This window comes from Ursus maritimus, unplaced genomic scaffold (genome assembly GCF_017311325.1).
Source record: "Ursus maritimus isolate PB19 unplaced genomic scaffold, ASM1731132v1 scaffold_2, whole genome shotgun sequence".
Classification (NCBI taxonomy): domain Eukaryota; kingdom Metazoa; phylum Chordata; class Mammalia; order Carnivora; family Ursidae; genus Ursus; species Ursus maritimus.
In genome coordinates, this window is record NW_024424452.1 from 85,770,683 (window position 1) to 85,795,337 (window position 24,655).

General features: G+C 45.6%; 1 protein-coding gene across 3 annotated transcripts in view; it reads right to left on the bottom strand.

Annotated features, from left to right (window-relative positions):
- Positions 1–2,844: 2,844 nt before the first annotated feature.
- The window catches only part of RGL1 (ral guanine nucleotide dissociation stimulator like 1), a 158,840-nt gene continuing 137,029 nt past the window's right edge, over positions 2,845–24,655 (bottom strand). For all 3 annotated transcript variants that reach the window (XM_040636294.1, XM_040636292.1, XM_040636291.1), the window contains 6 exons: positions 24,093–24,214; positions 21,472–21,561; positions 15,875–16,061; positions 11,566–11,820; positions 7,443–7,557; positions 2,845–5,308 (listed from right to left, as the gene is read on the bottom strand). In XM_040636294.1, coding sequence (XP_040492228.1) covers positions 5,121–5,308; positions 7,443–7,557; positions 11,566–11,820; positions 15,875–16,061; positions 21,472–21,561; positions 24,093–24,214 — 957 coding nt within the window. In that variant the 3' untranslated portion in view covers positions 2,845–5,120. The remainder of the gene's footprint in view (positions 5,309–7,442; positions 7,558–11,565; positions 11,821–15,874; positions 16,062–21,471; positions 21,562–24,092; positions 24,215–24,655) is intronic.

Genomic DNA, 24,655 nt, shown 5'->3' on the forward strand with positions numbered 1-24,655 from the left:
TATTAGCTGATCAAACCCGATTCCTTGGTGACATTTTGCTGGAGGCTTGGGTGTCAGATATTGTATAAATGAGGATCACAAATGTATGTCTGGGGGCGAGCTAATGGTCTCAGGTAGAATGCTTCTCTCATTTTGAAAATGGTGCCTTGATTCTCTTTTTTTAAATGGCTGCAGCAATCCAGAAAGTTTATATACTTTTTTTAAAAAAATTGATTTACTGGTACACTTTGTGTAAGAAATTGGAACCGTACCATAAACTGTTGCTTTGGGATTAAACAATGGTGGGAACAAAAATGATTGCTTCTAAGAAGCCTGAGATAAAGTACTTGGGTACTGATAACTGGCTGACGGAGAGGCTGAGCCCGGTGCCAGTGCTCCTGGATGGCACCCAAGCCCTGGTCACACCCTCTCCTCCTTTAACTCCCCATCCAGTTAGTCCTTTTTGCAGGAGACTTTTCCCCTGCATACACCCCACCCTCAATTGTGTGTGGGGGCGGGGGGCAAGTTCATGGATCAGAAATGGATTCCTATCCTAGCTGGGGGCGTAACTCAGTGTAATCCTAATCCTTATGGCTTTGCTTCCGCATCTGTGAGATGGAATAATGCCCCAGGAAAACAGGTAGCAACGCTCTGAGCAGCAGCAGGACATCCCTCGGAGACTCTAAAGAAACAACCAGATACCCATTGAACCAAGACAGCTTGTCTGAATTCTCATCAGAAGGCTGGGGATGGAGCCACCGGACTCCAGGCATTCTCGTGCATTCCATGAGGCTAGGGAGGAATATCTGTCAAGAGAGCCTCCTGCAGTCGGTGCGCAGCCCAGTGGACATGCACACAGTGGGGTTCTGATAATTCAGAGCTTTGCCCCTAACTTTGGGCCACTGACTTGATGGCTCTGGGCCTCGGCCCCCATATCTGTAATCTGAGGAGATTGCATTTGTAAACCGGCTTCCAACTCTTAAGGAAATGTGAAATTCACTGGATTCCTCAAACTGTTAGATAAGTGAATTGCTTCCCCAGTTTTCCGGGTGGGGATCCTGAGAAACCACACCAAATTCTGATTTCAAAATCTGAGCCTACGAGAATTAAATTTGCCTGACTTCAATTGCATCCCACGGTTTATGTGTAAACACTTTACATTTCCTAGATTTTTCTTTTAACTTGACATACAGCTACATCTATAAAGTGGCTCCTAGTTTAGTCAAAGTAGGGACCACAATTAGAAGCATGTAAATTGGTGGTCGCTGCAGCTAAAAGCTAAACATGAATTTTCTAAGTCCATTTCTGGACAAAATTAAATGATGCTTTCTGGTATTTTCTCCTTTGAGCACCTCTCTTTTGTCACCCCCTTTGCTCTATTCAGCCCCATCTCAAGTCCTCGCTGCCATGTGTTCCAAACACAGACGTGTTTGTTACCTGAGGAAAGAAGAACAAATCCATGCGCCCTACTAAGGACACACAAGTCCGCCGTGGCAGAGACGGCTAATGCTCCCCAACTCCTCCAGGTGATTCTCCCACATCTCCCCCACGCCCCCGCGTTTAGATCGGGGGCCATGGCTGCCTGTGGACTGTGAGTGGAAGTGGCACCGTGACCGTGGTCTGGGGCAGTTAGGGACGGTGGGAGTTCCCTCCACCATCACTGTGACTTGAAGACTTTGAAAGTCCCGAGAAGGAAGAGCTGCAAGATGGACGCTGCCCGGGTCCCGGAGCCACGGCGAGGGCAGAGTCCCCAAGGAGAGCTGCCCGATTTGCGTTATACCATGACATGACGAAACATGAAACTGTCTCAAGTTACTGAGGCTTCATGGTTTGCTACTTCAGCTCATCCAAACCTAGCCTAACCCATCCCTTCCAGAAGTACTTCATTCTCAGAGAGATTCTAGGGAGAACAGCCATGCAAAACGTGATGGAAATAACTTCTCATCCTGGAACTGGGGATGCCTGCTCTAACCAGTGCCACCGAAGAGCGCATCAGGGAACCTTCCTGATACCACGGGTATCAGGGATGGAGCAACCCTGTCTTCCTCCTCATGGTCTTGTGCTGCGGGATGGATTTGAAAAGGCTCCAAAGAAGGAAGTTTTAAGACACTATTTCTTTGGGCAGAGAGTAACCAAGCCCAGCTTCTAGAGAGAGACAAAACAAGGGTACCAGTTTTCTAGCATGATCTTGAAAAAATAGTCACCTAGTGCCAGAGGTAGAAATCCCATTCCTTTTTCCTGTCCCACCCCATATTGTCAATGATTAAAGCGCCTACTTGGCTCTCTTCAAAATCCCACAAGGGCCCAGATAATTTGATAATTTTGATCCATTTAAGAATCCAGTGGACAGTAATTCTAGAAACTTTTTGGAAATATGAAATGATAATAATGTGCCTCTGTTAGGTGAAGCCGGCCTAGTTCTGAGTGTGTTTTGGGAAAACCTTCTTTCCTCCTTTCCGAGATGCCCTCCTGGCTTCCAGAGCACCATGGGCAGTTTTAAGAATTACACAGTTGGTAGCAAGGGCAGATCAGGGGAAAGGCTGTCGGAAAGGAGGCAGAGTACTAACCTGGACCCTAACTCTAAGTTCAGGGGTTTTTTAAGGGTCCCCGACCACATGACCCCTAAGAGGACAGCTCTGGCAAGACATCATCTCGGATTGCAGTTTCCCAAGCATGTCACGCTCTCCCCCAAATGCTCATGACATCACCAGTGGAAAGGATCCCCTCTGAACTCTGCCACTGGCTTCCCCTCTGCTCCCTCCAGCCAAGGCACAGTGGGCTTCCAACAAGCTTACGGACACCTCTGGATCCCAGAACCACCCGATGAGTACTCCGGATACGAACCCAGAACCACCTGAGGAATACTCCAGATACAATCCCTTTGGGTCTGGCAGCACATGCCAACCAAGTCCCAAACCAGTTTATTAGTTTAACCAAAAGGTAAACAGATGATGGAGAGGCAGAAAGACAAGCATGCGAGCGGCTGAAAGCAGCACCCGGCTGTCCACCAGGAAACAAACTTAAGACATTGAAAGTGGCATTAAATAAATGAGGCTATGTTTTATCTACTTGGAATTTCCATTGTCTTTAAAAAAGGAAAATATATATATATGTATATTTTACATTGCAGTATATAAATCTAGACTCTGCATGTACAGTACAAGACATAGGGCGAGCACACGGGCGCGACACACAGGTCTTTGCAGCCACACCCTAAACCAGGCCAACGGTCCTATATTTTGTGACCTGCAAACCAAGAAATTCAGGCTGAGGCTACATTTACTTCTGTCTCCACGATGTCTAGCACCCTGGCCATCTCTCCTCCAAGCACAGAAGCACAAATCGGACGAGCCTTGCAAACTGAAGAAAGTGCTTTTCGACCAGTTGAAACCCAGTCGGTCCTCCGACGCACAGTCCGCTCTCCTAGAGAGACCTAAGGGACATGTGAGGCCTTCCTGGCTGATTCTTTGGTCCGCTGCCACACATCTCTAAACTTTCCCTGGTGTTTCTTGCAGATTTCATACGGCTATTTACATGACATAAATCTCACATAACCTTTAGGAGCTGTCTTAACAGGATTAGGAAAAAGGAAAAAACAAAAAGCTTCGTGTTACAATCCATACTTCATAGCTGGGTTGGTTCTTTTTATTTTTGGAATAAAAACTGGTATTTTGAGAATTTTTTTTTCTTAAAAAGGACATTTTGAAAGTGCTTCTTACACATGTCGATATCCCACATTATGGCTTTTTAGTTCAAACCCCAGCACAGCTCAGATTTGGAAGGGAGAGGGTGATGGTGTTCTTAGAGACAAAAATGTCACTTAACAGTAACACTGTGACAGCAAGTGTGGGGACCTGGAAAAAAAAGGTCATTGATTCCATCTGGAAGAAATGTACCTCATTAGAAACGATTTAGATGATATACGTGGCCCCATTTCTTTCCCCGTGACTAGGCCCAATAATGCTATGAGAGTTAGTAAGTAAAACAGGACGCTGCTACCAGCAGGGAACATCTTCCGACGGGCTATCAACAAAGCACTCGCTCTTCGGAATCTTTCACAGGCTCACAATGGTCAAAGAGAGTCCATCGCAGTAGGAATTTCTACACCTGAGGAACAAATTGCACGTAACAGAGAGGTACTACGATCCAGATGGCGAAAGACTCCAGACATACAAGTTTACATGCAGAAGAAGATGATCAGAAATGGCAACGAAGTAGTGGCATTCCAAGACAGGTAAGAGTCCAAACGGGTCACCACTCTTTTGTGCTTTCTCTTCCGGCTGAGAAGTTACCAAAGAGCATGGCTACCTGTGCAGTAATGACTGTGATCTGTTTGTCGGGGGATGGGGTGGGGGAGGACAGAAACACAATGCCAGAAATCAAAACGGGCTTGTGTTGACTCCAGAGGTGTCATGATGGCTGGACCGGCGGGGCAGATGGGCCTCCGAGGCTCCTCGTCGCCCTCGCTCCCTGGGGTCGCAGAAAGTGGCAGAGGCACGCAGAGGTCAAAAGCCACTGGCTCATCCAAACCCTTTCCCAAGTGGCCTTTCATTCAGCCGTGGCCGTCCCGGCCTCTGCAGCTCAGACGTTCTGATGGCACTTGATGGAGAAGGGAATTCTCTCCCTTTATAAAAATGGTTTGGACTTCTTATAATACTGGCACAAAGGACACTCTGTATTCGTAGGATTGACTCCATTTACTTGGAAGGTATGAGACTCGGTTTTCAGTTCTTTCTATTTCCCTGTAAAAAGTGACCTCAACTTCCCAGGCCATTGTGCAAATTCATTTTTCCATAGTCCAGAATATCCCATAAGTCCCTCATATATTTATATATATATATATACATGTACATACCTAATATGTGTACATATATATATATATATTTATAAAAGTGGATAATTTTGCATTTCAGCTTCAAATAGGTCAAAGAGAATCAGTGAAACATTCATCCATTTCATTGTCAAACTCATCTCCGATTTCCCCACAGAGCCGATCATAGCGCCTCGCACACCAGAGGTATTCAGTAAGTATCTGTTGACTTTGCCAATGATCCTTAACACTGGATGGTCGTTGCAGTCACCGCGGCCTGTTCTCAGCCCCACTCTGCCTTTGCCAAGCCAGGGGCCACTGGACCCTCCCTTCAGAGGGTGATTTTGCTGTGCCTGTTGCTCCAGCAGCCCCGTTTAGCTGTCCTGGGCAACGTCAAGCTGGTCCGGCTACGCAATTTCACTTGTTCTTCCATGGAGTTCTTTTTGCGTAAAATGAAGTCAAAGTTCACTTGGCTGTTCATGGCATAAAAGACGTTGGCTGAGTCCGGGATCACGAGTTCTAAAAGAGATCAGGAGAGAGAAGGCAGTCAGCTGGCGTAGGTTGGCCCAGCACTGTCCGTGTCAAGTGGAGATTTTGCCCAGCCACAAGGCAGGGACTATGGCCCTGTGTCCCCAGGATGTGACCAGAACCAGGCAATGACTTACCACCCCCAAAATTGGCATGCCGGACTCCTCAATCCCAATTTTAAAAAATGAAGTACAAATACGACCTTAGAAATTTGACCCACGGATTCAGTGTTCAACTGCAGACTATGTTAGCTAGAAGAAAGAGCAGTAGGAAACAAAGGCCAAGCGATGTGAGATGACACTCCCAGGATCGCAGCCAGTCAACAGCACAGCTGGGACTCCTACCCAGGTGTTTTCTACTCCAGAATGCAGCCTTTCTCACATACAGAGAGAATCCAATAACATGAGGGAGAAAAGAAAAATCTACAGGTTTTTCCAGAATTCTCTACCTGGAATATTGAAATATTTTTTGAAGTCATCCCAAATCAAACCGGTTTAATACTAAACAGCATCCAAATAAGATAGGGTATATCTGTTCACATTTAAACTGTATCTACTTAGTGATTCCCGACCAGATAGCCGCAATTTCTCAACAAGGACAATTCCAAGTATAAGATGAAATCATCAAGCAAAGTTATTTTAGTTAGTCTTTACTTTTAAAAGAAGGCATATACTATTTAGCGCTCAGGGGTAATGGGTATCTAAGAAAACCAAACGGGGAATAAAAGAGGTAAAATGGACAAGTCTGTGCTGGTGGCCGTGGAGCCGGGGAGGCCATCAGCAGGAGCATCTGCTTGCAGATTCAGTGAGGCTGAAGGTAACTTCACACGTGGAAATTCTATAGCAAGACTGACGCCATCAGGTTCTAAGTGACTCTAGGACATTTTGCACAAATGTTCCATAAAGAATAACTCCCTTAAAGTGCCCCCCATGTCCTGCCCACATATTCCTGGGGCAGTCATAATGCACCTCACAGCTACACGTCACTTGGCACACCTCCAAAGTACTCGTGGGTACCTTAGTTCTTGTTATTCTCACAACCATCCTGTGATGTACGAAGATCTAGTAGGGTATTGCCTCCTTTTCACTGAGGACCCAGGCTGGAGGAGGTCAAGCAGCCCCCCTTAGACCACCCAAGTGGTGAAGAAAGCTGGGCCCAGACTACCTCAGGGCTCCTGGTCTTTCAGACTCCACCGGCCTCACCGGTTGTGGGCAACATGGTCAAACTCAAGAGACTACGTTTTAGGCTTAGAATTTTAACTGTAACGACAATAAAAGATATAATGGACAGGGGTTTGCCTCAACTGAGGGTTCAGCTGAATGAATGAGAAAACCCCCAAGAGGTAATTGAAAAATAATTTCCTCAGAGGCTACAGCTTTTCATCTCTAGGAAAAGGTACAGCCACTCTTCTCTGGGCCCAAGATACCACCCTGGGTGATCTGTTGGCCAAATGGAGTGTGAGAGCTGCTCCCTTCTCTTATCCCCAACTTGCAGAATTCTTCTTTTCACGATGAGGGGGCTGCTTGCTGGTGAACAGCCCTGAGACGCTTGACACGGTTAGTATTGGGTCTGTCGGCAGATAGGGGTGGCCTCAGTCACCAACTGCACTTGGAAAGAGGTTTAGTGTGACTGAGTTTCCATGATGTGGCAGGGTCCAGAGGAGTCACCGACCAGACCTGTCTCCTCCTCTCAACAAATACAATCCCAATCCACACCAGCAAAAAACAGATACATTTCGGGTGAGTATTTTCCCGGCGTTTTCATAAAAGGAATTTCTGCGAACAGTGGGTTCCTGGGCATCCTGAAGTACGATCACCAGTTCTTTGCCTCAGTAACTGTGAAGTAAAGAGTCTTCAGATTCTAGGGGCACCTGGTGGCTCAGTGGGGTAAGCGTCTGCCTTCAGCTCAGGTCATGATCTCAAGTCATGGGGTTGAGCCCCACGTGGGGCTCCCTGCTCAGCAGGGAGCCTGCTTCTCCCTCTCCCTCTGCTGGCTGCTCCCCCTGCTTATGCTCTCTCTCTCAATTAAATAAAATCTTAAAAAAAAAAAACCCACAAAAACATTGCATTCATTTTCTGACTTCTAAAACCGGGGTAACCTGCCACCAGAAGCGACACGTGCCCACCTTTGTCCTCCGAGATGACCTGCGCCAGCTCGTACTCCTCGGCTGGGTCTGAGTCCAGGTTGTGCTTCAGCATGGCCCTCTGGATCACGGCGGGGGTTTTGTCCTGGCTCGTCAACTGCAAAGACAACAGACGGGTCTCTAAGAGTTTCGCTTCATGTTTCCTGAAAGAGTTCTCTCGACCCTCCTATTCTTGCTGCTTTATGCCTTCTTGGGCAATGAGAAAAGGACCAGGAGCCAGAACTCCTGGGTTCCAGTTCTGGCTCCACCCTTAGTAGCCAAGTGATGACGGGCCCCTACTCTCTGTCACCTACTCTCTCAGGTCAAGTGTCCTCCCTTAGCACAACAGAACGTGGGCCTTGTCCCTCTCCTCCACAGCCGATGAGGTGCCAGTGTGGGGAAAAAGAGGAGGGTATGGTGAGACATGCACATTTTGGTCCTGGGCCAAAATAAGCCTTACCTGTGGGGCACCAGTTACAACCTGTGGGTTAGACATGGTCACAGTTCTGCACACTGACCATTTCAAAAGGCACAAATGACTCCATGAGCCAGCAGCAATCACGCTCCTAGGTATTTACCAAGAGAAATGAAAACCCGTGTCCACAAACGGACTCTTCCTACGGAAACGTTCCCAGCAGATTCGTTCATAATAGCCCCAAACCGAATCAACCCAAATCTCCCCCAACAGGGGAGAACAGGGGAATGGACAAAGAGACTGTAACACGTTCCTGACAGAACCCAACTTGGCTGCTGTAAGAACTACAGATGCAACAATGTGGATGGATCTCAAAAGCATCATGTTGAGCAAAAAAAAAAAAAAAAAGAGAGAGAGATACAAAAGTTGACATGCCGCAGGAGTCTATTCTTTGAAAAACAGGCCAAACTCATCTGTGGTGTTAGAAAACTAACAACAACAAGCCTTAGCCTTCATTAAGGTTAAGGGGGAATTGATTGGAAGGGAGAAAGGGAATTTTGAGGGGGGATGAAAAATGTTCTTTATCTAGATAGATTTGGGGTGGGGGTTACACAGATACGATAGAACGAAATACGTAGGGTCCGTGTATGTAATGGTATGTAAATTAGGCTTCAATAAAAATCAGCTTCTAAATGTTTAAAAATAATAAATCTAACATTTTGTAAGTGCAAGTAAAGGCTCTCCTCACCCCCAATTCTGACTTTCTCCCCTTGATCTCTGCACATCAGCCAACTATTTGGAGGGTGCTCAGGACAAGGGGGAAAGAAGCCTTTCATACCATCCCTGAGTGATTTCTTTACATTAGAAAGAATGCAAAAGAAAACAAGATTATTGGTACTTAAAAATAAAAGCTGTTCCCATCAGGAGGTAAGAGGAGAGAGAGAAAGGAGGAAAAGGAGGAGGAGGAGAAGAATAAGGTCCTCCAAGAAACTGTCATCGAGAGCCTGAAGATGACAGGGCCTAGATGTCTCCCTCGGGGGTCTGGAGCAGCAGCTGGGATCGTGATTCAATAAACAACATGCATTACAATGGGGTCCTTGTGAGCAACAAAGACCTTGTTCATTTGTCTATTACCCAAACATCCGGCATATTCGTTTCCAAGGGAGAAATAGATGCACACAAAATTCTGAAAGAGGAAATATGTGTTTTGATAGTCTAAAGAAAATACTCCCACAGCTGGATCAAACTGGACCGGAGCATAAAGCTAAAGAGAAAGGATCCCACTCCGGGGACGTAGGTCGGGCTAAGGTGATTAATATTAGGCTAAGTTGTCAACTTTAAACCTACCTAAGGAGAAAGCCAGGCTACCCTTAGCTTCTTGACCTTAAGCTTGCCCAGGTGTGTCCAAGCGAGGAGGGATGGCTTTCCCTGGGTGTCGACTGCTCTGTCCCATCAAAGGTACTGAGCGCAGTGAGTATCAACAGCTCATCGGGCCGCCTCTGGGGGGCGCGCGGAGCCGGCACCAGCACATAGAGATAAGGAGAGCCTCGTGTCTCATTTTAAGTGTCTAGAGGCCATATTAAAAAAGTATTTTTAGGAGGGAAATCAATTTTCGTAATATATTTGATTTCATCTGATACATCCAAACTATTATTTCAGCATGTAATTCACACAAAAATTGCCGGTGAGAAATTCTTTCTTTTATACGAAGTCTTCAAACTCTGGTGTATATTTTACACTCAGGGCACATTTGGACTATTCCCATTTTACATGCTCCACGGCCACACGTGGCTCGCGGCTAGTGTGTGAACGGCGCAGTATTGAGTGACGCTGCGGTGTCACCTTCATGCACCTTAAATACAGAACGCAAGGAATTCCTGCACCTCTTCCCTGAGCTTTGCTTCTAACACCGCAAGTTCGTTTGGCCAATTTTTGAAAGGACAGACTCCTGTGGCATGTAATCCTTTGTCTGGTTTCTTTAGCTCAACGTGGTGTTTTCGAGCTCTGTCCCCACGGTTGCGCATGTCAGCCCTTCGTTTTCACGTCAGAGACACCGAAGAGTTACGAGGCGGGACTTGCTTCTCCGGTGAGCACGTGTAAGAGAAGCCATGTGAGGAAGCCCCACGGAGAACACAACAATACCATGGGTGACCTGGCTTCCCGGCGGTTCTCCCACCTCTCTCTCACTTCCTTGTGTGACCCTGTCCACCTAATGGGCTGGATGACTCCCTTCTAGCATTTGACCCCAGAACCAGCCTGGCACCAATGGGGTTTCTGCCCCTCTATTAGACAATGCCAGCTGGATGTCCCACCGGTCCCTCCAATTTCAGCGCCCTCAAACCCTCCCTCTCGGGTAGTTCATACCTCACATGATAGGACCACCAACCATCAAGCTGTCTGGACAGCCCTCAGTTTTCCCTCTTCCTCATCCCCCACCATGGCAACATGAAGTTGATGACTAAACTAATGGATTCTACAATTCTACCTCACAACTATCTTTCAAAAACCCATCATGTCTCCAGCCACATGACTGTCATTCAAGCCCTTACCACCTCCCACAGGGACTATGATAGCAGCTCCTTATCTCACTTCCTCGCCTCCAATCTACCCCCACACCCCAGCGCCATCTCCACAATGTCGGCTACTTTTTCCAGTGAACTAATCTGATCACAACTTAAAAGCCTTCCACCAGACGCTATTGCCCGTAGGACATAAACTCCTTCATGAGGGCCACAGGCCCTTTACAATCTGGTCTGACCTCTACTAGAGAATTCGGTACATTTTCATAATGCTTTCTGATCTCCCTTTTGATTGTAAGTTCCTCAAAGACAGAAATGCCCCCCTCATCTCCCCATCCACAGAGCCCGGCCTGTGACTAGCACACAACCAATGTTCAAGAAGTATTTTGTTGATTTGATGACTGACGTAGGAAAGCTTTCCTTTAGAATGTGAGCAGACAGCGAGTGCCTCCATATTACTTATGTCATATTCAGAGCTGAGCTTGTAAAGCACTCAGTGTGCCCCCCAAGAAGGCAAGAGATGAAGGTGAGGGAAACAGAGGATTAGCCCCGGGATTCGCTGCAAAGGAGAACCTGCCCTCTAACATGCAACATGACCTAGAAATGGAGTCTCTTCCTGTAAGGACCACCCAAGGTCATTACCCGGAGAGGCTCTGAATGCACTCCAAAAAGCCTGCCATTCATTCCAAACATTTTCGAGATTGTGTCACAAGCACGGTTTTTACAAGAAGCACAAAAAAGTCAGTCTCATTTAATTTGTAAACATAGTTCCTCGTGGACTCAAACTGCACTTCCAGCCTGATCATTCACCTTCCTAGGTTTGATTCCAAATGATGAAAGGAGAAAAAAGGGCCAGCACGGAGCTGGCTGCTGAGAACGCATGGGAATTCATGCTAAACACAGACACGTGATTCCCCAGCAAGACTTCGGGAAGGCCTGCCGGAGTGGCCCCTTCCCTGGAACACATTTCTACACTCACCCAAATTGATAGTTTGGAAAAAAAGCGACACTGACCGGGATGAGTAAGTTTTAGCAATTTTTAAGATGTGAAAATTATATCTTACGGGCACTACTGCTATGAAGATTTTTTAATATATAAACCCATTATCGGCGTCTACCCAGGGAGATCTGGACGCGGACTCACTTTGGGTGCATGCACAAACATTGGGGGGGGGGTGTCCGAGCGCCTTACCATGATGCTCTTGTACATGTTCCCATTGTTGTCCTCGACACTGATGCGGATTATGCAGGTGTCTTCATTCTGTTGGTTGTAAACGGGAGGCAGCACTGTCGAGGTAATGGATGTCACAGAGACGGAGCGCTTGTGGACTTTAGGGTTGTTGTTGCAGGACGGCGGGGAGGAGAGGGGGTTCATTAAGGACGACATCCCTGAGGAAGTTGTGTCCATGGAATGGATAGAGGAACACGATGAGGAAGACTCAGAGAGCTGAAAGAGTAAACATACCCCAGAAGAAGACATTAGTGTTAGAACCTCGGCCAATGGCGTGCCTCACAACTGTCAAGGCACAGGCAGAGGCAGATGCTGGGATGAATAAACGTCCGTTACTTCCTCCGTGACAGCCCACAGCACACACACATCTTGTCCCTGGTATTAGTACTCTTTTGGAAGATGGCTGTCAGCGATTGGTACTTGCCCTGGTCCCTCTGCATCCAGGTGAGGGTGGTTACGAGGCCGGTCTTGCAATTCCCCAGTTTTTAGCTGCTTTTAAGGAAGTGGCCAGCAGATGGCAGCAAATACCAGAAACTAGAGGCAATATGGACTCTGGCAGGAAGTCGGAAGCTTCAGGGCTGAAGAAAAGCCTTACTTCCCAACAGTTTATCCAGTCCCACCGCCTGGAGAGGGAATGCTGCTTAACAAGCCCCTATCCAAACAAGATCATTCCTATCCTGGCTCCACTTCACAATCAGATTTTGTAGCAGGAGAGAAATGTCTGTACTTTTGGAAGGTTCTAAAATAAGGACCACAGATTATGTAGCTCTGCAAGGATTAAGAGTCCTGGAAAGGCCCCTGGGGATCACCTGGCCCCAGTTGCTCTCTACTGCTGAGGAACCTGAGGCCAGAGAGAAAACAGTCGGCAGCACCACCATGACCCACTCCCAAGTTCCCTGACTCCCATGGCCAGGTTCACACAGCGAGCACCTAGCCAAGGCCCAGTCCAAAGCTGATGAGAAGTGCTGCATGAACACAGAATGCTGCTACCGTCATGGCGTTTAGCACTGTGATGTCTGTGATGAGCTTTCATGTACCGTATCTCGTGTTGCTCTCACAACTATCTTGTGAACAAAATGCAGAGTGTTACAAGGGGAAAAAAGACTCAGAGAAATAGAGTGACTTTGCCCAAAGCGAACACAGCCTATGAACAGTTTCCATTACTTTCTTCCATTTGCTTCTAGAACCAACCGTATACATTTTCACGTTGTATATCAAAGACAATTAGGGAATGAGCTGCTACAGTTAATGTGCCTGCCGATTAACTACGCAGTTAGCATAAACACTGCAAAACTAATTACCAAGGAAATAGGATGCCCAAAACTCACTAGGTTGTAATAAAAAACAAAAGCCATTAAATTGAATCATTTTAAATCTCAATTCTTGCTGTTGAAAATTAAAAATAACTTCTCAGAGTGTGTGAAGCTAAATGATACCACATTAATCCTATCAAATACTTTTGGAAATCATTTAAAAAATAAATAACTTACAAATCTCTTTCATACCTGTCTGCCTGTCCATGGAAACAGAGTACAGAAATTTAGTATCCCTAATTATCTAGCTTCCAAGTAAAATGGAGTTTACGCTATTTTATTTCCTATGGACTTCTTCTTCCTACGGCATAACAGTACATGAAATCCTACTGTATGATTTGTTTAACCAGAACCAGCAAGCTGATTTGGCCACTCTAACTGTGGCTCTATCCCAATATGGTTTAGTAACATTTTTGGTCTATTTTTGCAAGTGAAGCAACTTTGTGGCTCAATTTGGGGGCTGATGGTGCAGAATTTTAATAGCATCACTTTGTTTCAAGGTGCACCACACAACAGCCAAGAGGGTCCATTTTCCAATTGTTGGTTTAAATTTTTCACCTCCCTTTTCCTCTGTATAAATCCCTTTTCCTCTGTTAGAGTTTCCCTAATTTTAATGACTTTAAGATAAAGCCTTGAAGATGCCTGGTTACAGCAGCTTTAAATGGACCACCTGACGGAGCCCAGTCCTTGCTGAGAATTTACTATGGGGGGCAAGCGTGAAAATGTTTAGAGGGCGCCTGGGCGGCTGAGTCGGTTAAGGGTCTGCCTTCGGCTCAAGGCATGATCCCAGGGTCCTGAGATCAAGTTCCACTTCACGCTCCCTGCTCCGTGGGGAGTCTGCTTCTCCCTCTCCCTCTGCCCCTGCCCCCACTTGTTCTCTCTCTAATAAATAAATAAAATCTTTAAAAAAAGAGAAAGAAAATAAATGTTTGGAAATCATGATCGGGGGATGAAGAAAAAGGAATGCAAAGTACACTTCACTGAAAAGAGCAACCTCCTGGAGTACGCCGGGAAAGGCACGGTGGACAGCCTGGAGGCTGCAGGGCCCAGGGTAGGGAGAGACTTGGGAGGTCATCCCGATCCTTCTGTGCGTGAGCAAGGGGAACCAAGGCCTCTCCGATCGACATTCAGGGAGACTGTAGCCCAGCGACTACTTGTAGCCAAGTCAACGATCAGCATTAAACCTGGAGAGATTCCTGACTCGGAGAAAGGTTCACCTGAAGAAGAAAAACTCCTGACTTGTGTAAGAAATTGAAGCACCAGTGTGATAAGGGAGGAGACAAAAAGCAATTAGCAAGCGGCGTGCAAATGACACACTGGGCTTCTGGGTAGTTTTCAAAGGCATGGTCCAATGCACCGACAGCTGTGAAGGTGATTCCATCCCCTCCTTGGACAGGGAGGAACCCCACAAAGATGTGCGCGATACCCCTGTTGTCACCTTTGTACGATGTCTACCATCAGAAAAGGGGGCTACAAATCATAAGAACCTGTCAACGGGTGAATAACGAGACTTCACGCCAGCTTTTAACAAATTCAAATATGCATGTCAAGTCATGGAGAGTGATTACATCGCTGGTTTAGGAAATATGCCCGAGAAAACAGAGAACAGACTCATAGGTGTTTGCAGAGCCTTTCCTTCAATGTTTGGAGGATGTATCTCTGGATTTCCAAGTAGAAAGGTAAGAAATCCAGCAGGGGCAGCACCTGAGGCATCTCATGGGGCCCGATGACTCCCGAGCATGATGTCCGTCCGGGACCGGCTGCGCTGTGACACGGTCACGTGAGGGTTCCCACGCCGCTGCGGTTGTTTGTAGCACGACGTGAAACTGTACACTGATCCCCTCAGAGAATGACAGATACAAACAAAATGGAGGACTTCCTCCCAACGCACCACCTCATTAGCTTATGCATAAGCTATGGGGCCGAGAGTCACTCATGCAGCACGTGTGGCTGGCCAAAAATCTCCCCCAAACGGTGTAAATTCTAGTCACATCACAGTTGACATCTCTGACCCAAGCTTCTTGACCAACAGATGGAAGCAGATGTATACAGAAGATTGAGACAAATCTTGTGAAGCCATGGAAAACGGAAACTCTATGGGAATGGGAATTCTTTTATCATCTCTCATCACTTTCTCTTTTTTGGGACATAGCAGATTGTATAATTGCTACCAATTCTTTACTGTCCTTGGCATCCATGCCCTTTGCCCTGTGACTCCACATTTCCTCCCATTAGAAGGAGTTCCCTGCCTCATTTATTTGGATGAGATTTGGCCACATGATTTGCTTTGGGCAATGAAATGTTGGTGGATGTAGAGATTGATACATACTTGTGGGGTGGGGCTTGCTCTCCTGCTCATTTGTCTTAGCATACTAACAGCATGGCCTGGGGAGCCTCATTACTCCAAGAAGAATGAGAGGCAGGTAGAGCAGACCTGGACCAAATCCATGGCCTAGGACCAAGACCATCCCACACCAACCAAGCAGCAGATGCATGAGACAGAAGGAGTGGTTGTTGTTTTAAGTCACTGAGTTCAGGAGTGGTTTGCTGTGTAAGATTATTGTGGTAAAAGCATGGCTAAGACTATCGTGGTAAAAGCATAACCAAGAGGTTGACACATCTCTGTTTCGTGACTTTTCACTCCTTCTAAGAAAATCCTATGCCTCCTAAATAAAGTATACCTCATGTTACAGGCCACAGTCCTTCAGTCGCCATTGGATGTGGGGCAAGAACAATATTTCCAAGGCCAGATGAATAAACCAACATGCTCATTGTTCTTAGACCTGTTTCTATAAGCAATGGGTCCCCAGACTGAACTCTGCTTTGACAGCTCTTATAAACATGACGTTCAAAATACTGTGGAGCGATAAACTTGAAAATAGACACTCTTGTGTGGCAAACACTAAACTATGTCAGGTGTCTACATTAGGCATTATGGGAAGGGAATACGCGAATACCTTTTTTTGAGGCTCATCAGGTGTGTCCATGGGAGTGACAGAGCCCTCCTCAGCCTCCGAGTGGTTTGACTCACAGGATGACACACTGACGGAGTCCATGCTTTCGCCGGAGCTCCCACTGGCAGTGGACTTGGGCTGCTCTTTGGTGGGAGTGCTACTGGTAATGATGTCCGACCCCAGAAACAGCCTGCAAGAAACATAATGCCAGGCATTTGGAATCCATGATTCTTACAAATCTGGAATCCATGATTAAGGAAATGTTTTGTGTTAATTAACCCCTTAGCTGTTTTGTCCGTCTTGCATGCCCTGTCATTATTGGACACTGTTTCTTATGAAGTGTCTCACAAATCATAGTAGACATCCCATCCAAATAGGTAATTTCCAACCTCAAAGAACACAATGATTGTTTAGCTGAACGAGAGGCCCTAGTAATCTGAGATCCTTCTAGGGCAATGATTCTTTACTTTTTAACATGCTATAGACCCCTTTGGCAGGCTCAAAATACCATTGCCACATCCCCTATCACTTCCCACCATAAAATGAACCATGAATGAGGCTAAGGAAGAAGGCTGGCTCTGCTTTGGTCAAGAAACCAAAGAAGACAACTTCTGTTTCCAAACATCTGGTGAACTACAGGAAGCTAAACCACTTCACTATAAAACAACTAGAAAAGAAACATTAAAAACTCTTTTTAAAGTTGAGCTTGCAAGACAGTAAGGAAAATCCCTACAGGCCACAGATGAACAGGGAACTGAAAACCAGAAGCAACATGAGCTAATTGTGCAGCTGCTCTGGATGCGGAGTGGGAAGTACCAATCCTGGAAAATGAGGGACGAGAGGTTTAACACAGACACAGGCCCAAAGATGAGGGCTTCTGTTTGTGGTGCAGAGTTGAAACAGAAGCCCCTTCTACAGAGCCAAGACCCTCAAGAGGCTGTACCCGTGTAAAAAGATGGGCTAGAGAAATATCTTCCTACTGGCACAGAAAGACAATGAGGAAGCCTATCTGCCTTGGCCTGAGCTTGGGTGAAAGGAAAATGTCTCCCCTGAAATCATGTGTGATCTTGGCCAGCACCTCACTCAGATTCGCCACCTATGTGACCTAGTAACTAAGTATTCTCAGACCAATAATACTCTTGTGCAAACTAGAATTGGAAAAAAAAAAAAAAGTCTTTCTGGAAGAATCTACCTTCAAACCAGGATGCAGAGGACTTTCTGATAAAGATGAGCTCATAATACAAAATTACAAAATACACGTAAGGAAATATCCCACCCAAAGGGCGTCAAACAAGCATAATAAACAGCAGGTTTAGACTTGCAAGAACTTCAGAACTTCTGACCTACAAGACTTGTCAGAAAGAAACTAATAATTTAGTCATTAATTTGACAAATATTTGAGTGTCTACCATGGGCCAGGCCATAAAATAAATGTGTTAAAGATATTAAACACATAAGAAGTTGAAAACAGGAGTTAAGAACAAAAGAACAGGGAGACAATTTGAAAAAAAATTCACTTCTAGAGTGAAAATGTAGTGATTTAAATGAAAAACTCAGTGGAAGGATAAATAACTGTTAAAGAGAAAAACTGCGAGCACGATGATAGATCTGAAGAAAATCTTCAGAAATCAGCATCAAAATATAAAAACGTGGAAATAAGAAAAGTTAAAAGACATGGAGATTGGAATAAGAAATGCTGACGTGTGTGTAAGAAGAGTTCCAAGAGAAGACAACTGAGAGAATGGAAGAGTGACCTTATCTGAGGAGACTGTGGCTGAGAAGACTCCAGAATTAATGAACTGCATGAATCCTCAGACCCAGGAACCATGTCTTGAATAGGATAAATAAGACCCAATCCTCACTTCAACTGTCTAAGGGGATATCAAAGACAAAAGTAATTCTTAAAAGCAACAGGATGGGGGGGCATAACACAAAGGAACAGTAAGTAGACAGATACCAGACATCTCAAAAGCAACAAAGTCAGAAGACATGGAATAATGTCTTCAAAGTGCTCAGTGAAAAGAATGGTCCTCGCTGAATTCTATACCTAGCTAAAATAATTCTCAGAGTGAGCCCAAAATAAAGATGGTCTCAGACAGAGACGGAGAGGGTTTATATTAACAGATGATGGGGAGAGGAGTAAAAGGAGGGAAGGGTAAGGTGCAAGTAGGAAAGGCATGTAAAGAAACTAGCAAATGCAGTCAACCCCAAACAAGCACTGACTGTATAAAATAACAATAGTAGAAATGATGAGCTTGATTTTTCATTAAATATTTCCGGCATTATCCACTCAAGTTCCAAGACCTGAAGCATATCTTTGTTCTGCCTCATCTCTACCCCCCCAACTTTTGCCCCGTTTTCCATATCGTCTCCTTTCTGGGACCTCTAAGCACTACTGGGGCTAGAGAAGAAACAGCTAAACTCGGATCACAATTCACAGAAGAAAAACTAATGCCACTGTTGTACCCCTCCATGAATTCTAAGGAGCAGACCTTTGAAGGCTGTGGACGCGTGGGCCTCAGCCCATCATCTGAGAGTCTAGCTTAGAATGAAACTGTTCAAAGACTAAAAAAGGTTCTTCCATTTGAACAACTCTATGAGGTCAGTTCTGCTTTGTGAAGGTTAATTCTAGCTCAATACTAGGCGTCTCTGACCTTCAGACCAAATGTGCCTTCCCCGAAGGCCCCCAGATTCTTTCCAACCTCTTTGGAAAATGGGTCATTAAATGTGGGAAGAGCAAAAAGTACATTTGCCACATTTTTTAAAATGCTAAGATGGGGGAATGAAGCATGAGAGACTATGGACTCTGAGAAACAAACTGAGGGCTTCAGAGGGGAAGGGGGGTGGGGGAATGGGATAGGCTGGTGATGGGTAGTAAGGAGGGCACGTATTGCATGGTGCACTGGGTGTTATATGCAACTAATGAATCATCGAACTTTACATAAAAAATCAGGGATGTACTGTATGGTGACTAACATAATACAATGGTGACTAACATAATACAATAAAAAAATTATTATATGAAAAAAAATTAAAAAATTAAAAAAATAAATAAAATGCTAAGATGATAAAATATTTTGGAAATCGAAAGGTATACAAACACCCTCATATGTATAAGAAATACGATGGGTGACATAGTGGTCTGTTTTATTCACGATAAATATTCAAACCCAACTGCAGATACCAACGATTAAATTCAAGCATCTCGGCAAGATTTCACCAAGGAGAGACATGTACTCCATGTCGACCACACTTTATGCAGGGCACTGCGCCCTGCTGATCCCGCTTCTCCTGGATCTCATGGGACGGTCCCTGCCGAGTCTGTGCAGGAGCCAGAGCTGGTGCAGAGAGAGGACCAGGGGTGCTAGAGCACCTGGCACAATACAGCTGGCGGGCTGGGCTGGAGAGGGGGAGTGGGAAGCAGTTATATAAAAATGCGTCCGCAGTGGCTACTGCCTAAGGCCACGGAAGGAAAAGCAAGAGGGCAAAAGTCGTAGCACTCAGGATTGGATCTACCCGTGCAGACCTCTGGCTTCCTAGCAGATCCAGAAATTTCCAATTATTTCTGATACAGAAGACCATCAAGATGCCTGGCATTCCTTGCCTCACCTCCCAAGGAGCCGGATTCCCTGTGTAGGTGTCGATCTTACCAGCTGACAAGGCTTGGTCAGGCCCTTGGGTCATCTCAAAAGAGAGGTCATTCTCCACCATAATTGCAGTGATGAAAAGATAGCAAGATACTATGGAAAATTCGATAGAGGTCAATCTACAAGCTCATAAATCTTGTGTGCAGGAGGGCCACGTTAGGCATCTGAACAGAGAGAGGTTTGGCAAGAGATCAAGATTACCCTGAAAATGCTTTCTACAAAATCACATGTCCCAACCTCATCTTCAATGTCACCTGATATCAGGTGGAAGCCTGAACAGTTTCTGTTAGTGAGAATATGGCAATATCCAAGTCCCTCTCCCTTGTCTTCCCTCCCTTCCTCCTCTTCTCTCTCCTCTACTTTTTACCTAGTGCTCCAGCCTTCCTTCCTCTCTCCCTTCAGAAAGTATTTTTCCCACAGGCCATATGGCAAAAAGCTTACAACCTTGGCTCTACGGCCAAATCTTGGGTTTGAATCCAGATCTTCCATTAACTAACACACTATTTCCCCTGTATGTGCCTTACTTTCCTGGTTTATAAGGTCAGTATAACAGTAGGAACTACCACTTAGGTTATTTTGTGGCTTGGATGAGATGTACATGTATTGTTCTTAAAACGGTGTTGGCACATGGCTCAATGTATTCATTCAATATTTACTATCTACTATGTGCCAGGCACCATTCTATGTTATGGGGATACAGCAAGGAGCAAAAACCAGACATACAGGCCTGCCTTCCTGGAGTTTGCGTTCTAGATAATAAACAGACACACACAACATATGGTATGTCACACGGAGGTAAAGGCAATGGAGAAATTCAAAGCAGGTGCAGGTGAGAGAGGGCACCATGGGCAGGGAAGGCAGATACGTTATAATATCAAATAAGGTGGCTGGGGGAAGGCTCACTGAGAAGGTGACATTTCAGCAAACATCTGAAGGGAGCGAGGAGTGACTCCTCTGGCCATCTGGGGACCAGTGTTCTACGCAGAAGAAATGGCACACCAAGAGTGTTCAGCAAGGTCTGGGAGGCTGGAATGCAGAGTAGAGTGAGCCGGGAAAGATAAGGACAGAGAGCTATGGGATGGGCATGCAGGCCTGGGATGACACTGCAGTTTCCAAAGAGTCTTGAGGGCCACGCTGAGGACTCCTGATTTTACTCAAAGGGAGGCAGGTATTATGAAGTTAGCTGTGGAGTGTCTCTTGCACGCCTGGCACAGAGCAGGGCATACAGCCACGAGTGTCATGGACAAGGCTCCTGTTTGCTAGTGGCGAATGTTCCACCGTGGGAAACAGCCAGTGTGACTGAGAGGGATGGGGGCAGACAGCAGCATCAGAGAGGGTACTCTCTCAGGTGACGCTGTTGCCCACATCTGAAGGAGCCAGCCACAGACAAAGAACACGTCAGCCCAAAGAAATATCTGGTGCAAAGGCCCTGAGGCAGGGACAAGCCTGGTGTGGTTGGTGGGTGGCTACAAGATGGGCGTGGCTGGATCCTGGTGAACAAGGGGCAAGGACGGATGAGAGGAAGGTGGTCAAGAATGTTGGGGGAAGATCATGAAAGTCCTTCTAAGCTAGGATAAAATAAGGAGTTTGGGTGCTATATTCAAATACCATTGGAGGTTTTTAAGCAAGGAAGTATAATCTGGTGTATGTTTTAGGACACTACCAGGCTGTTTGGAGGAGAATGGATCACTGAGGCAAAGCTGGGGCCAGAAGCCAATAAGGATGTTGTAAGAATGGTCCAGGCCGGGAGATGATGGTGGTTCATACCAGAGAGAACAGTGGAGAAGAAGGAAGAGACTTAGAAAGTTCATGACAGAAAGGTCAACTATTTAACTGGTGAGTGAACCGCTCTTCACTTTTGCCCTGGTCAGTGCTGCTGTACTGAATATCCCTCCTCTCCCCCACTCCGAGGGGACCCTCTGGGGGCCCCGGGACCGCCCGGGCGACACTCACAGGCTGAGCCTCTTCACCATGCTCTTCCGAGGCTTGGGTGACGTGGCGCTGGCATCAGCAGTTGCTTCGATCTCGCAGGACAGGGCGTAGCTGAGGAAGAGGAGGGAGCTGGTGAGGTCAGAGCTGGAGAACTGACAAACGGGTTGAAATGCACATGACTTGCTGATTTTGTTTTAGAGGAAGTCTCTGATGGTTCAAAAAGTAAAGATGTATATACCACGTTGTTGCATCACCAGTGTCGGAGGGGATGGACTTACTGACCAGAGTTTGCAAATTGACACGTGCACCTCCCGCTCTGATCCCCGTCCTGGCCTACGGACTGAGGCCCTTAGTGCCGCATGCCTCAAAGACAGACTTGTGGGCTTCGGCAGCATCAAAAAGGCTGACTCCACTCTGTTTCCTGACCATTCTCATCCCACTACTAAGCCACGGGGAGAATTATCTCTTGTCTGCTACTTCCCCCCATTACTCTGTGTGTGTGCGCACACGTGCTCAACTTTTTATCTAAGAGAAATGAAAGAAGAGACTTTTGCAAACTATCTAATCTTTAGTGAATAGACATAGGTGGTTATATTATTGGTAAAGATATTTGAATATGATTTTTAATTGCCAAAACACCCAACATTTAAAAGGCTCCAAATTCAGACATCTCTATGCCAGGCAGACAGAGCTTCCACAAGCACAAAAGGGATTTATAGCTGACTTGAAAGGTCTTTTATGAAAGCTTGTAGCTCTAACTAGTAGATGTATTTGGCTCTGGGCAGGTGCAGAAGGGTGAGTGTGGTAAACAGTAGCTTGCTAAGTTAATTATGTGTACTTTTTAAAATCTAAAGATGTATCCAGGTATTTGCTCATGTGTGGGCATTCACTGATAAAGGAATTTTTCAAATACTCACTTAAGCTCTAGAGGTGGTCGTAAAGAGGAAGAAAAAAATGGGATATATTTAGCAAGATTCCTCTATAATCATTAAGAAGTCAATTAATACAATTGACAAAAAGTTAATGATTACAGCTGATATCGTGAGCCTAGATTTTCTCATCCAGATCACCAGCCATGGAATGTATGTTCTATATGTGAGAAGGATAGACATATAGAGAGAAAGTTAGCTCATACACACTCATTATCAGACCTGAAATGTAAGGAGAGGCAGTAACTGCTTATATTTTCTATCTGGCAAAGAAAAAAATCTTCACCAACCAATGAGTACTGAATCACAGGTTTTGTTCGAATGTAACAGGACCAATCTACTCTGAGATTTAAAAAAGGACCTCAGAAATCATCTATCTTCCAAATGAGGGAACCACGGCTTACCGAGGGTACATGATTTCCCCACCGCTATACAAACACCTTGAGCGCTTAGGTTGTACAGTCGAGAAGACCAGAATTTAAACCCAAACTCTACCACTGACTAGTTCAGTTATTCTCTGAATCTCAATTTCCTCATTGGCAAAATATGTATTTTGCTGTCAATTTTGCTCTCCCGGATGATAAACTTTCAAGGAAATCCCCTAGTCTATGGCAGGGGTTAGCAAATATTTTCTGTAAAGGACCAGATGGCAAATATTTTAGGCTTTGCAGGCTATATGGTCTCTCTTCCAACTCCTTCACTGCTGTTAAAGCAGGAAAGCAACCATAAATAAAATGTAAATGAATGGCTGTATTCCAATAAAACTTTATTTATGGATACTAAAACTCGAATGTCAAATAACTGTTCCATGTTATAATCTCCCTTTTTTTTTTCCAACCATTTAAAAATATAAAAACATGTGGTGGGCCGGATATGGCCTGCAGACTCCAATCTGCTGGACTACAGGGTAAAGACCACTGCCCTGCTGGGTGGACATTCCTCATTGGAGTTAATGTACTTTTCCATGCTTGTCAACCATGATTTTGAAACCTGCCCCTTGTGTCCCAGCCACAACAGAGTTCTCACTGTTCTTCCCAATGCCAACCATGGCAGGCCACCAAGCCTTTGCTCATGTTCTTCCTTCTGTCTGGAATGTTCTTCTCCAGTTCTCCTGGTGAAATCTTCTCTCTCCTTCACAGCCAAGCCCAAATGTTCACACCTTTCTGATAATCTCCCCTACCTCCCCCCATCCTTGGCCAAACTGCTCCTGCCCACAGATCCTGCAGCACTTTAGTTACCCGCCAGATTCCAATTCTTCATGAATCTTTCCTTCCCAAATGAAAGCTCCCTGGAAAGCTGGTACCAGGGAACAAAAATGACAGACGTGGTGACGACGGAGGCAGCAGCGGTGGCGGTGATGAGGACGATGACGGTCAGCACTTTAACAGTGCTTTTCCAAAACTGATTTCATTGAATCCTCTCAAACAAACATTTTATGGCGAGCATCCTGAAGATCGGGAAGAATCAGTGACTTGTTCGAGGTTACAAAGACTAACAACAACAAAAATGGTAGCGCAAGAATCTGAAAGCACATCTTGGGATGCCATCCGTCCAGCCTCTCCTGCTATACCATTATCCTTTGAAAACTGAGGTTCTAGAATCTAGCAGCTGCTCACTAAATAGTTGCTGAAAAAATGGCCCCATGAGGAAATGGAGGTAGTATTCCCGTCGCCAACATGGAAGCTCCACCCTGACGGACGTGTGTGTGCCTACCTCTCCTCCTCTGTGAGGAGCTGCTGCCTCTGGAACCACTGGATGAACTTCGGGTCTGGTGTCATACAGTAGCTGTTGCAGGCAGACTGCAAGAGCTTTATTTGGGCAATCACTTCAAATTCCTGCAGCAGACAGAACACCAAAAAGAAAATAAATACTAAGGCCGACCCAATATACCTCTTTTCAACACGAAGACGCACCACATGAGGGTACACAATGGAGAAAACCATCCAGGAGGACTCTGAAGTTCTCCGCCTTTCTTAGAAATTAAAGAACTGAATAACTCTTAAAGATTCTAACTCCGAATCCCTGAAGTCTCTGTATGCTTGTCAATCCTCCTTCTCCTTGAAAAAGCAAATCTGTCTAACTAAAACAGGCTAGCAGAGCAACTGAAACTAGTTATCACCTAAAGCCATAGTGGCTCCCTTTTTCTCTTGTATGTTTTCATTCTAGGGAGAGAAAACTTATTTTTTAAAGTTGTGTACTTTTAAAGTATATTTTCAATTTCCATTTCTATTTCCTTAAAGAGAGAGAAAAAAAATTACTTTAAGTCAGGAGGCTCC